The sequence below is a fragment of the Barbus barbus genome (assembly GCF_936440315.1).
Source record: "Barbus barbus genome assembly, chromosome: 2".
Classification (NCBI taxonomy): domain Eukaryota; kingdom Metazoa; phylum Chordata; class Actinopteri; order Cypriniformes; family Cyprinidae; genus Barbus; species Barbus barbus.
The window spans coordinates 12,803,366-12,818,349 of NC_136730.1; the positions used below are offsets into that span (position 1 = coordinate 12,803,366).

Here is a 14,984-nt window from a genome sequence, read left to right on the forward strand (position 1 = left end):
TGTAATTTTTTTATCATTATTCTGTAAAGATGCACTAGACTAGATAGTAGGGCAGCAAAATTCATCTGTGCATTTTTAAGAAGTTAGTCAGGTTAAAGTTGGTCAAAAAAGTTAGCGGGTCAATCAGATGAATTCTGGATAAGTATTTCGAGTGCATTGAGTGTCTTCTGTTCAATTATCCTGTGCTACATTATGCTGTTTTTAAGCAAGAATACTTAAAATATGTTGTTTAAACATTAAACCAAACTAATGTACAATGTACATTCAAGAGCAAGAGCAAAATCTGCCGTCCATGATGTGGCATCTTTAAATAATTCCTGCGGACTTGAGTTCAAACCTTGGACCATTCGGAGGCCTCCCAGATGGTGAGGCAGTGGCGTCCCTCGCAGTGCTGTACGCTGGCTGGTTTGGAGCTCAGACAGTACAGGTCTCTGGTGGGGATGTACGTGCCATTTTGCAGCTGGTACACGCAGCCAACTTCCCTCTGCTGCAAGCCTTTCCCGCAGGTTACTGAACAATGCGCCCAATCGCCTGTCACCCATCTGAGAGGAGCAGAAAACACAGAGATGACATTAATACAACTGTTTTGTCAGATTAAAGTCCTTGTTGATATTCAATGCTTAAACTGTAGTGAAAGAAATCTAAAGTCTGAAAATTAACACGTCTACACTGACACAAGTCCTTAAAGTCAACGTGTGAAAGCATTTGCAACCTTCTGTAATGTGATGAAAAACGCAGACGTCAGGAAACATCATAAAATATGGATGTTTTTATCTTCTGTTTACAGTCTGACTGAAGATAGCAGATGATTATCTTTATTGGCACATAAGAGGTCATGAAATGCACTTGTGATTTACGTGCAGGAAATCTCAACAGATGAAACAGAATAAAAATAGAGCCGTCTTTATTAACTGCTTAAACAACACAATGAAAGATGACAGAGAAGCATCTGGAAACCTACAGAAAGCTCTTCTGTCCCACACTCAGATCTCACTCTTACAAGCACCAAAATCGATTTTGCAGTTATAGACAAAAATAGAGGTGTGCAATTACTTTTCCAAGTGATCTGACTTACATCTGGTGGACAATAAAAAGGGGTGAAAAAGTCCCTGAGAAGTACATTGATGGAGGCACTTGAGCCTTATCTACAGATCATAATATCCACTTGTAATTGGGATTATTTGACTAAGAACACCATAGCAACAACATAGTAGTGTTATTTTAGTGTTATTTATACACTAATTCAGTATTTATTGAGGTTTTGAATGAACTTTTATTTTGATATTTTCAGTTTTCATTTTAATGTAAAAAATTGTCATTTTTTTATTAGTTTTCTTTCTTTCTTTCTTTCTTTCTTTCTTTTATTTGTACTTTTATTTATTTATTTATTTATTACTCTCTGTACTTTTTTTTTTATTTCAGGCAAAACTCCAAATTAATTTTTTCTTTATTTTTCATTTTTATATATTAGTACTTTTAATCTATTACTTTTTATTTTTTATATATAGTTCTTTTATTTGATATACATTTTATTTCAGTTAGTTGACAAGCCAAAACTCCAAATATTCATTTACATTTTCAAAATTTGTTGTTTAAGTCATCTAATATTAATATTTTATTTAATATGAACTATTTTTAATATTTTCAGTGTTAGTTAAAAATAACAACCCTGCAAACCAGATGCACAGTAGTGAGTTCTGCACAAGCAAACAACCCTTCAAATTTTCTTTAAAAGATCTAAAAAGCCAGCTGACAATCTTATTTTTGTATTTTTAAATGATTTAAATACGAAATTAAGGCCCATTTACACCTAGCCTAATGTTTTAAATCACACAACAACTTGACAAAAAAATTAGACAAGGCATTAAATAGAAACATTTATGCTAAAAATTGCACATGGTTCCTTTCAAAATAAAATAAATAATAATGCTGTTGGAAACACTTTTATAGTGATTTTTTTTCCCAGCTGATGAATGATAAAAACACAGCCAAAAAAAGACAGCCAATCAGAATCCATACTACTTTAAAGTGCCACATAACATACCTGAAAAACGTGCTTAGAATGAGCTATGTTATTCTCTATTGGCATGGACCTTAATATAACTAGCATTATTAATATTGTTATTGGTGTGTACAGCCCTTTACTGTTAGAGCAAGAAAAAAATTGCAAATTAAGTTAAAATTCTATAAGCATAATATCTATCCCTTGTTCACTCAAGTGAACCAGCCTTTTCTGCTCTGAATAAACAACTTAATGTCAATATCTTATATCTCTTCTAAAGCATGTAATGTGAGACACCGCATCTTGAAAAGCTACAGATGAAGAAACAGCTTTATCACGCAACATAAATCAAATTATACATATTGCACCTAAATTGTGAAACCACTGCAAGCTAGCATGATAAAACGATGTGAATTATTGATAAAAAATAAGCATACATAATAAATGTGAAGACTTTAATGAACCGAGCAGAGAGAGAGAGAGAGAGAGAGAGAGAGAGAGAGAGAGTCAAATATCTATTCTTGGGTTTGGTTTAATGAGAGTAAACATTCATAATGGTCATGTTACCGGAAAAAAACATGTATCATTTAAGCTATTGTTAATTGTGAAGGAGCATCTCTCTGATGCATGATCCTTAAGGAAGAACATGCATCCATATTTCACAGGTGAGGCTTTCACCTGTACACAGATGACCGCAACAGACCAGGTTACATATTTTGTTTAGAAGGGAACAATATCGACCATGAATCTGTTAAATCTGAGAGAGAGGAGTCCCAGACTCTGATCCCAAACCATCTTGTTTGACTCCCTATTGAGTTTTGTGCCAGCTGATGACATAAAAACACACAGCACACACAGATACAAGTAAAGAGGTCCATTCTGAGAAGCTCTGGCACTTCTGTTACCTGTATTGGCAGGGGTGGATATTGCAGTGGCGGATCTGAGGTGCGGGTCTGTTCTCCACCTGACAGTAGCTGTCGTTGACTTGTGTCATGGTCTTGTTAATGATTCTCATGCACGAGACCACAGTCCTTCTCTCGCCTAAAACACAGCAAAACATTTTTATTGACACTATACTTTCATGAAATGTCACTCAACGTTACAGTACAACACGTGTCTTGCATGTACTTACATAAATCAATTTGAATGCATATTTTTATGTGTGTTTTGTAAATGAAGGAAAATATACATTTTATGAGAAGCAATGTGTCATGCCGTAATCACAGTAAAATATCACTGTAACACAACTTCTTGCTTTTAATATTTTTTTTAAATAAAAACCTTTTTAATAATAAATCTCACTGTAAAATAGCTCATGTATCCCCACAGATTAATCCAGCATCCAAATATAGTTACTGTTATAGTTATTGTTCTTGGTGTGAACAGGCCTTTACAGCAAGTCAACAAATACAGAAATGAAGGTATAAATCAACAAGCAAGATATCTGTCGCAACACCAATGATTAATAAATAATAAGAAAATAAATAATATTTAATAACAGTAATTATATATTTTTTAAAAACTAGGATTAATAATAATAAAAAAAAGTTTAGACATTTAATAAATAACATTTAAAAAAATCCTAATAAAATAAATAATACTTAATTACATTAGCTGTAAACTAGCTTCAAAAATAATTTAAATATATATAAATACTTTTAAATATTTCATAATGTTGAACAAATAATAACAGTTAACAATGATATTAAAAATAATATGTAATAATAATAAATTATTATTAATATCTATAATGATACTAATTATCTGTAAACTACAAATTTTATCCAAAGTAACTTAAATTGAAATTGAGCTCAAACTGAACCCATAATACGCTACTGAAATATTATCATGAATTATTTACTGTATATATGTTACGTTTTGGTTTTGTTTTCCCTGTATTCCTGCCTTCTGTTTCAGTTCCTCATTTGTTGCCATGGTTTTTGATTTAATCAATCCTCACGTGTTATTTGATTTACCTCATTAGCCCTCATTTAGTTTACTTATAGTCCCTTGTTTCGTTAGTTTGATGTCCTGTCTTTTGGAAACGTTGTTTCACTCTTGCTCTTATTAAAAACTATTTCCTTGGAATTCCACGTCATGTGTCTTTTGAAGAAGCACCTTCCATTACAATATATTATTTACTATGCTGGGGAAAGTAACTTTTAAAAGTAATGCATTACAACATTGCGTTACACCATAAAAAGTAACTAATTGTGTTACTTATTTGAAGAAATAACTAGATATTTCATTTAAAATTTTAAATTAATGTGTAACTATGTTACTTGTAATGCGTTACCCCAACACTGATTATTTATAACTATAGCTTTTGATAAACAGTTTTTATAAGATTAGATCATAAACATTAAATGAGTAAAGTTTAATAAATAATTGCTTTTAAAAAATAATAAATACCATTCAATAATAAATCTAGCTATAAACTAGCTCATGTTTTAAAAAGTCAATTTAAACGTCATAAGGAATAACATTATTTAAAAAATACATGGTTATATGATAATAATCATCATTATGGCTGCTTTGAGCCGTCTGTATGAGTTTACTAACAATCCACTGAGGATGTTAATGTTTGAATTGAGTCGAGGGCTTTGGCAAGCGCTGCAGTGACTCTGTTGCTGGGGGTGTTTAACCACAACAGGACAATCTGTGTTTTCTCTGGCACATGTGAGCATTTGCGCACGATCTGATGCTGTCCGTGCCCCTTTCCCCTCCCAACCAGCCATGTCCCATTTCAGGTAATTGCAGAACAAAACATTTCTAATTAGAGATAACAATACGAGGTTATTTCTAGTGGTCATCTATGGAGTCGGGGGCCTTTAGTGGTCATGACCAAATTAGCAGCAGGGGGAAGCAGTGACCCGCGTAACCGGTGCTGAATTTGCCCGGGACATTTAATTTGCTCTCAGTTCTTAATGTTGTTGTAACTTCAGAAGGTGGCAGCACGCCGGACTGTAGGATTAGCTATGTCATTCATTTTGTGTTGTTCTACGTTTGCCAAGAAAAACCGCGAGCAGTCGGAGACAGAGATTAATTCCTGCGAGCGGCGAGCGGTGAAGGGCAGCCTCAGAGACACAGAGACAGAAGCTCTGCTCCAAAACCTAGTGCGCTGCCTACTTAGTCAGCATTTTAGGGAACATATTTGCGTCCCAGATGCAAAGCTTGTTCCAAAATTATGCTGCCTTTTAGATATTTTTTTTTTGGTGTAAAGCAGCATCACATGTCATGTACAGTATAATTTATGGACAAAGCAATGCAATAAGCTAAATTCAACAAAATAAATCTTGGGTTCAGGGTTTTTTTAACAAATGAATACCTTTGAAACTGATCAAAAGTGACAGTGAAGATAATGTTACAAAAGATTCTATTTCAAAAAATGCTGTTTTTTTTTTACTTGCCATTCCTCAAAGAATCCTGAAAAAACTATGACAGAAAGCACAAAAATATGAAGCAGCACAACTGTTTTCAAAATTGATAATAATCAGAAATGTTTCTTGAGCAGCAAATCAGCATATTAGAATGATTTCTGAAGGATCATGTGACACTGAAGACTGGAGTAATGATGCCGAAAATTCAGCTTTGCATCACAAGAATAAATTACATTTTAAAATGTATTCAAATAGAAAACAGTTAGTTGAAATTGTAATAATATTTCACAATATTTGTATTTATACTGTATTTTTTATTAAAATAAATAATAAATGCAGCCTTGGTGAGCATAAGAGACTTTTGAAGAAGGAAAAAAAAAATTCATCCCAACCCAAACTTTTGAATGGTAATGTATATTTCCTTAAATCCTGAAAAATATTGCTAAAATGGTTAAATATAATAAAGAGGAACTATTTTAAATGAAATATGTGTGCTATGCATTTATTGCAAAACTGACTTTGCAACACGCAAACATAAAACTATAGAGTGCATGTTCTGAGGAGTGTTTCAACAAAACGTTACTGTACGTAAATTTAAGAAACGTACTTATCAGCTGTTGTTTTTTTGGAAGTTGCATTTAAAATCCACTTACCCTCCAAAAATCAGAGGGGACTCATTAGTTTGAATGAGTGTGACACATCTGGTCTCACTACTAGTGTATATAACGGCCCTTAACCGTGGTTTCCAAGGCAACACACTCTTACCCCAGACCAGTAGAGTACAGTAGAGTGTCCTTACTGTCTCCTATCTGAAAGAAATGCTCACTGAACACTCTCAGATGAAACCTTTCACATGCATTGCTGAATTTAGAGTTTAGATTTTCCACCTAAATGTGGGTAGAAATATAGTTGAAATAGTGTTTTCTCATTAAAAAACAAAACAAAAACAAACACTGGCTATTCATTTACTTATTGACTAGAAATATACATATAAACTGTTTGGTCACCAATTAGTGAGTGCTGGGGAACGACTCACAAAATCCCTTTGCAAATGAGCAATCTCTCGGGGATCCTTTAAGACTTAGCTAATCAGGATCTCGACAGCAAAGTAAAGATAGTTATAAGTTATGAAAAGAGTTTAAGCTCTTACTACTCATTGAACTTGTTATGCTTATGTAAATTGACTTCCACATTCCTTTATTCAGATCTGCAGTGTGATAGTCCTTTATATGAACTACTGTTCAGATACTGGCGGTTTGGTAAAAGATTGTTTCATGTTTTTGAATAGGTTTTAGTTTCTAAAGCTCACCAAGGCTGTATTTATTTGATCGAAAATACAGTAAAACAGTAATATTGAGAAGGATTATTAAAGTTAAAATAACAGTTTTTGATTTGAATATATTGTAAAATGTAATTTATTTCTACGATGCAAAGCTGAATTTTCAGCATCATTACTCCAGTCTTCAGTGTCACATGATCCTTCAGAAATCATTCTAATATGCTGATTTGCTGCTCAAAAAACATTTCTTATAATTATCAATTCTAAAAACAGTTGTGATGCTTCATACTTTTATGGTAACCATGATTTGTTTTTTGTTTTTATGAATAAAAAGTTTAAAAGAACAACATGTATTTGGAATAAAAAACATTTTGCAACCTTTTGATCAATTTAATGCTTCCTTGCTAAATGAAAGTTTTAATTTCTTAAAAAAAAAAAAAAAAAAAATCTTACCGACTCAAAAGAAAGAGATTTGAATGCAGGAGTCCCAATGTATTAGCGTTTTGAATCGTTTTAAATATAATTTTATGGATTATATTACAATTATTGTGCATGCATATTAATTCAAATTTGTACATTTTTATATTTTAAAATATTTGTATATTCAACAGTTTATTTCTTACATCAGAGAATTGTTTAATTGTTCTAGTAAAGGCAAAATAGGTGAATAAAAAATTGTGACCTGTTATAACCATAAAAAAAGTGTCTTTCCTCACACATGAACTTTAATTTTAAATCTTGATGCTCAAATGGTTAGGTTAAGTTTGTGTCCACGTCCATTTGTAAACTACCCAAATGCATTGCACACAACACAACTGAACAAATGAATGCACTTATTAATCCCTTCTCAAATAATATTCTCTCAGTCTATGTTTCTATAGGCGAGCGCTCGAGGAGAGTATTAGAGACAGATCCTGCTTCATCAACCCCATCTGTATTAACGTATGACACACATGTGCTGGCGTCATTAAACATATCGTTATATTCTTCAGTTCATAACTGGCTCGAAGGAAAGACGCTGACCACAAAACATCCTCTATTTCATAGATGTGTCTACAAGTTTCCAAAAACAGACAATGCAGAACATGTTTCCAGAACACGGTTTGCAGCTCATTTCGAAAACATAAAGCTGTTCTATTCGACAGAGAACGAAATGCCCTTAAAAAACCCAATGCATCATATTATTTAAGCAACAGCACTTAACAATTGCTTTAGAAACAGATTTAACTCGTGTGATTGTGCGCAAATACACACGCTGACACGCTGTCCCTCAGGAAGCAATAACCACATAAAAGAAACAAGCAGATCAGCGTTAAAACAGGAGCTATTTGAGGAAAGACTGCATGCCGGTCTGTTGCAGATAAATGTTCATCTGCTATCAGATTTGTGAATATGACCAGCAAAACTGTCACTTTCAGACAGGCTTAGAAAATGAGAAAGGCCTCAATGTTGCCTTATGGGTTATTTTATGCGTGTCTCGGTCTCAAGTTTAGTGTGGGAAAGAGCTACAATCCCATGAAGCATTGCCAATTACATAATCAAATAAAAAAACTATTCATTTAAAGTTGTTTCTTGTATCTATAGAAACAATATATTTTCATTTTATTGTTAAATATGCATAAGCATTTTTGTCATTCGCATGCTTCATGGGAGTGGATGGAGTTAAAGAGCTCATTTGGCGCTTCTGTTGTCTGATTGGTGGAATTTTCTGTACAGCATCATGGTTAATGTAGTTTTTTACTAAGAATTCCACTACTGAACAAGATAATCAAAAAAATCTGTTGAATTAACGCAAAGCGATGGCTTCAACAAAGGGATATACAAATGATTAACAACCTCAGAGCTCGCAACAGTTCTGTTGTCAAGTTATTGTTAAAGATCAATTTCCCTATGGAGAAAATGCTTTTACTTACGTTTTGCACTCTATCCACCTTATTCTTCCTGTAAAAATGGGCATGGCCATTTGTTCATTTTATGGATGTGTCTCATTCACTTCCAGCTATTATTAGCTGTACAGAACTGCTTGTTTTGCTGCTTGATGTTGCAAATTGGTGTGTCTTACCATATTATTTTAATGTATCATCTTAATTATGAGCACACTGGTTTGTAGTGCAAACAGTTTTACATCGTTATTCTTCTCGTTATTTCCCTATAGTGACTAATGAACCGGAAGTCTCCCCCATAGGGTTACTTCAGCGTTGAAGAATAAGGTGGATAAAGAACGTTTTGCAGAATGGAGAGGTTCTTGATGCCTTATGTTGAATGTACATGTGAGTGTAATGGCAGTAATGGCAGAAAAGAAGAAAAGAAACCCAGCACTGACCTCCTCCGCAGTGCACACTGCAGTCCTCCCAGCTGCTGTGAGTCCACAGGTACATGTGCTCTGGTTCCTTCACCGGATTGCTGATGTTCTCCTGTGACTGGTTCAGGGCAACCGTGTACTCATAATGGATTCCGTATGTCTGATCGTGGAACAGCAGAACCTGAGGGAAAATTGGGATAAACGTGAGATGAAGAGCATTCAAGAACACTAGCCTCTGTTTATTAGCTTACATGTTCTGCATTTTGTCCAAGATAACACTTTAATTCAGCATGGAGGCTTTTCATTGATCCAAAGTGGCAGTGAAGACATTTATAATGTTACAAAATGTTGTTCTTTTCAGCTTTCTATTAATAAAAAAAAATCCTGTATCACAAAATATATTACAATTTTCACAAAAATATGAATCAGCACAAGTGTCATCTACATTGATAATAATCAGAAATGTTACTTGAGCAGCAAATCAGTATATTAGAATGATTTCTGAAGGATCATGTGACACTGAAGACTGGAGTAATGATGCTTAAAATTCAGCTTTGCATCATAGGAATAAATTACATTTTAATATAATCATAATCGTATGGAAAACAGTTATTTTAATTTGTAATAATATTTCACAATTTTACTGTATTTATGATTAAATAAGCAGCCTTAGTGAGCAGAAGAGACTGCTTTCAAAAACATTAAAAAGTCTTAATGTCCCTAAAATTTTGATTTATTTATTATTTATACCAGAGAGTTGGAGGGCTTGAAAGTCAGCTCCCAAAAAGTTGCTTCAGAGGCAAGTTATTACATTTCCAAAGTTACAAAAACTCAAATAAAATAATATGGTCTAATGAATAATTCACAAAAGATTTTGTATTAAAAAGTTAATTTTAGATTTTATTTAGATTTTATTTCAGAATTTTTCCTGTGCTCAAAGCTAAATGGACATATTATAAGTCTGGAGATGAATAACTTCACTGGCCTGAGCAAAGCTCAGAGCTGAACCCCACTACACACCTTGAGGATCACCGACTGCTGTTAATTACAAGAATTAGGTCAATGCATATGCAAATATAATTACAATGCATATGTTTGGCCATACAGTGCATCTCCAGAGGCCTGTGAACAGGCACAAGGTCTGATTTCAAGAGGCTACCAAAACGCCATGAAGAAAAAAGGGTCACTTCCATTCATTCCCATAATCATTTCCAGGGACAGGACGAGACTCCAGCCTCCAGCACACACTTTATCACAAGATCCATCTCGTGAGAGCTGTTCCTCACAGACGGTGGAGATTAACAGCCCCTCAGACCCCTCAAAAAGAGCCGTCATGCCCACCTAAAGAGCTAATGACATGCCCACCAGCAGCAGATGAACAAAATATACAGTGAGCAAATCTCATGAAAACATGTCCTACTAACATTTCACTCTAAAATCACAAGTAAAGTTATGAAAATGAAGCCTAATTTTAGGAACATTAACTTTTTTGCATTAAGACATTATTTAATTATAATTAACCACATTTTCTACCAAGTTCTCATAGCAATGTGTGTTGACATTTTGAGTTTTTTAATTATGGTTCCTATTAGAATGTCTTCAAATAAAACTGTATAAGTATAATCTTTTGTCATTAAAATCAGCATATAACAAATACACTATAAAAAAATACTCATGATCTACAGAGCATTATTTAAATAAGATAATTTAAATAATAAAATTGCATTTCACATTTTAGCATTAAGAATGAGATTTTATACAGTACTTGCATTGTTATGAAAATAATGTTGAACCATAAAATGCCATAAAAATGGTCAAAAGGGCTTTTTTTCTTTATGCTAAAATAAATAAATAAATAAAACATTAAACTTAGTCCATAATCCACAATAATGCTTCCTCCAATGGAAAAAGTTCATCTCCTGTTTTCTTTCACATCAAAATCCACCCACATATTGTTTTAGAACTGTTTCGGAACATTTTCGTAATAGGTGCTTGATCTGTGCATATTTCTCTCCTGATTCAGATAAGACTACTTTTTTCACTGGAGAAGGCAATATTATGAATAAAAGCCTCGCATTTTAGTCAGAAGCAACAGGTTAAAGTTATTACAAACATGCAGCTTTTCACTTCACAAGACGTTGGACTGGAATGGTGTGGATTACTTGTGGATTATTGTGATGTTTTTATCAGCTGTTTGGACTCTTAATCTGACGTCACCCATTCACTGCAGAGGATCCATTGGTGAGCAAGTGATGTAATGCTACACTTCTCCAAATCTGTTCTGATAAAGAAACAAGCCCATCTACATCTTGGATGGCCGGAGGGTGAGTACATTTTCAGCAAATTTTCATTTTTAGGTGAACTATTCCTTTAATTACATATGCACCACATGCCACTGAAAGGTCACAAGTGAATATTCACACTCACGGCAAGACTGGCACATGCACAAATGCCTACCGGTATATGGTTCATCTGGCCCTGTGCACGCTAAATATTTTTTGCACCTAATTTGGAGTATTTTGCATCTATTTAGTTATTCAAGGTCAGAAAAAAAAAATCAATTTCTAGCCTAAAGACAGCCAGAGACATTAGAAATGTAGCTTAAATATTCTAAATGGGTCTGAGAACTCTGACCGTTTGAAGTGGAGCATCTGTGCGCCAGAGGACATCTGAGAGGAAAGCTTCATCTAAAGCCTGCTTCACTGCTTAATTACACTAATTAGAGATCTCTCTCAAGACACCTTCAGGCTCTCTGGACTAAACAAAGCTTTTTGCTTTAAACTCTCGGTGACTGCGGGGGAGTGGAGATTACGGGTCTATTCTCTTCATCATAAAGAGCTTTGAGGAGATATTAACTGAAACAACGCGCCTGGATTAGAGAACTGGGTTTCATTCCATAGTGAGCAGCAAAGTGTGTTTCTGCATTCTTTTCTAAAATTGTTCATCTTATCATGCATTAGATGGAAGTCTTTGTTTATTGCTTAACTTAATTAACTGCTCGTTTTTTACTACACACCCCTAGTGAAAAATAAATATACAAGAATTTATTTGAAATACATTTATTTCATGCTAAGTATATTACAAATATTACATATTAATACCCTGCAATTGTACTTTTTTGGTATACTAAACTGGTATATTTAAAGTCTGCTAAATTGGAACAACTAATTTTGTACTTAATGCACTTTAATTGTGAGGAAGTAGTGCTGATGATACACTGAAGTACATCTGAAGAGTTTATTTTCAAAAACAGATAACTTTAAAATGTTAAAAAATCATGTTTTTTTTTTTTTTAATGTTATCATGTTTATCATGTTTAACCTAATCAAATAACCCAACTGCAGTTTCATTAAGATTAATTGGAATACGCAATGAAAAAAACTTTTTTGAAAATTATAAAAAAACGGAGTTATCTGTTTTTGCAAATGACCTCCTGTCTGTAAGCAGACTCGTCACCATCCTGAATGAGGCCGATCAGTATGGTGTCATCTGCAAACTTCAGGAGCTTGACAGAGGGGTCTTTAGATGTGCAGTCGTTGGTGTAGAGGGAGAAGAGCAGTGTGGAGAGAATGCAGCCCTGAGGAGCTCCGGTGCTGATGGTGTTGGTGCTGGATGTGAATTTACCAAGCTTTACTAACTGCTGCCTGTCTGTCAGGAAGCTGTTGATCCATTGACTGACAGAGGTGGGGACGAAGAGCTGTGTCAGTTTATTCTGAAGGGTTTCCGTGATCATGGTGTTAAAAGCGGAGCTGAAATCCACAAACAGGATCCTCACATAAGTACCTGGTCTGTCCAGATGCTGCAGGATGAAGTGCAGTCCCATGTTAACTGCATCATCCACAGACCTGTTTGCTCTGTAGGCAAACTGCAGGGGGTCCAGAAAGGGTCCAGTGATGTCCGTCAGATAAGCCAAAACCAGTCTTTCAAATGATTTCATGGCTACAGACGTTAGGGCCACAGGTCTGTAGTCAATAAGTCCAGTAATTTTGGGTTTCTTTGGGACGGGGATGATGGTGGAGCGTTTGAAGCATGAGGGGACTTCACACAGCTCCAGTGATCTGTTGAAGATCTGTGTGAAGATGGGGGCCAGCTGATCAGCACAGGTTTTTAGGCAGGCTGGTGACACACCGTCTGCGCATGGTGCTATCCTTCTTTTGTTCTTCCTGAAGACCTGGCACACATCTTCTTCACTGATTTGAATCGTAGGTGTGGGGGAGAGAGGGGTTGCTGAAGGTGTTAATGGTTGTGTGGAGAGGTGTTCAGGGCGGGTGTGGGGTGATCTTTCAAAACGACAATAGAACTCGTTCAAGTCGTCTGTCAGGTGTTGATTCTCCAGAGTACTGGGGGATGGTGTCTTGTAACTGGTGATATCCTTCATTCCTATCCACGCTGAAGCAGGATCACTGGAAGAGAATTTTTTCCTGAGCTTGTCAGAATAATTCCTTTTTGCCACTCTGATCTCCTTTTCCAGTGTGTATTTGGCCTGTTTGTACAAGACTTTATCCCCCTTTCTGTAAGCATCTTTGGCCTGACAGAGCTGTCTGAGTTTTGCAGTGAACCATGGTTTGTCATTGTTGTAGATTAGATGAGTCCTGTTAGGAATACACATATCCTCACAGAAACTGATATAAGATGTTACAGTCTCTGTGAGCTCGTCCAGATCAATGGCAGCGGTTTCAAAAACGGACCAATCAGTGAGGTCGAAACAGGCTTGTAGATCCCGCTCTGTTTTGTTAGTCCATCTTTTAACAGTTCTTAATACAGGCTTTGCAGATTTAAGTTTCTGCCTGTAGAACGGTATAAGATGAACCAAACAGTGATCAGAGAGTCCTAAAGCTGCTCGTGGAACCAAGTGATATGCGTCTTTTATAGCTGTGTAACAGTGATCCAATATATTACTGTCTCTGGTGGGACATGTGATGTCCTGTCTGTATTCTGGCAGTTCGCGGGAGAGATTTGCTTTATTAAAGTCCCCGAGAATGATTAAAACAGAGTCTGGGTGTTGTTGCTCACTCTCTGTGATCAGATCAGTGAGTTTCTGTAAAGCTGCGCTCACGTGCGCTTGCGGTGGAATGTAGACACTCACGAGAATGAACGAACAGAACTCCCGCGGCGAGTAGAAAGGCTTGCAGTTAATGAAGAGTGTTTCTAGATCTGAACAGCACATCTTCTTTAACACAGTTACATCTGTACAGCACCTCTCATTGATGTAAAAGCACGTCCCGCCGCTGCGCGATTTCCCCGTTGATTCTGCGTCCCGATCTGCTCTGATCAGCTGATAATTAGGCAGATGTATGGCCGGTATGCCGCCATTCAGCCAGGTTTCCGTGAAACACAGAGCAGCAGAGTTAGAAAAATCCTTGTTTGTCCGTGAGAGCAGAAGGAGTTTGTCCATTTTGTTGGGTAGAAAGCGGAGATTCGCCAGATGGATGCTAGGCAACGCCGTTCGAAATCCGTGCTGACGAAGCTTCACGAGCGCTTCGGCTCTCTTCCCCCGCCGCCTCCTGTAGCATTTGACCAGAGGTACGGCTCCGCCAACTACAGTGTCCAGCAAAACGTCCGAAAAATCAAAATCCGGTAAAAGATTTTGTGGAGTGTTCTGCCGAATATTCAGCAGATCATCCCTGGTAAAACTGATCATAGTTGAAAAACAAAAAACAGGAAAAACAAACAAAAACAGTACAAACACTGAAGAGCAACGTACAATAGCTGCCATCATCGGCGCCATCTTGGTCTATTATGTCAGTAAATATGTTAACAGATCTGAACTATACTTAGTATGAAATAAATGTGACATACATTTAAATTTTTAATTGGGACATCCAGTGTTTTTGTTAACTAAAATGGAAACATTTTCATTAATTAAAATAAAGCATAAAAATTTAATAAAACAAAAATTAGACAGAAAAAAATAAAAAAATAAAATTAGAAATGAAAAGTACTAAAAGTTAAATAAATAGAAATAAATTAAAGCAAAAAAGACAAAAAATATATATATTTTTAAAAAATCACTCAGAAATT

At 35.4% G+C, this 14,984-nt stretch overlaps 1 protein-coding gene across 1 annotated transcript in view; it reads right to left on the reverse strand.

The window, feature by feature from the left end:
• LOC306881118 (A disintegrin and metalloproteinase with thrombospondin motifs 17-like) overlaps positions 1 to 14,984 on the reverse strand; it is a gene marked incomplete at its 5' end in the record, with an annotated part of 150,241 nt that overhangs the window by 18,706 nt on the left and 116,551 nt on the right. The window contains 3 exon segments of the mRNA XM_079435034.1: positions 338 to 542; positions 2,908 to 3,043; positions 8,985 to 9,144. Coding sequence (XP_079291160.1) covers positions 338 to 542; positions 2,908 to 3,043; positions 8,985 to 9,144 — 501 coding nt within the window.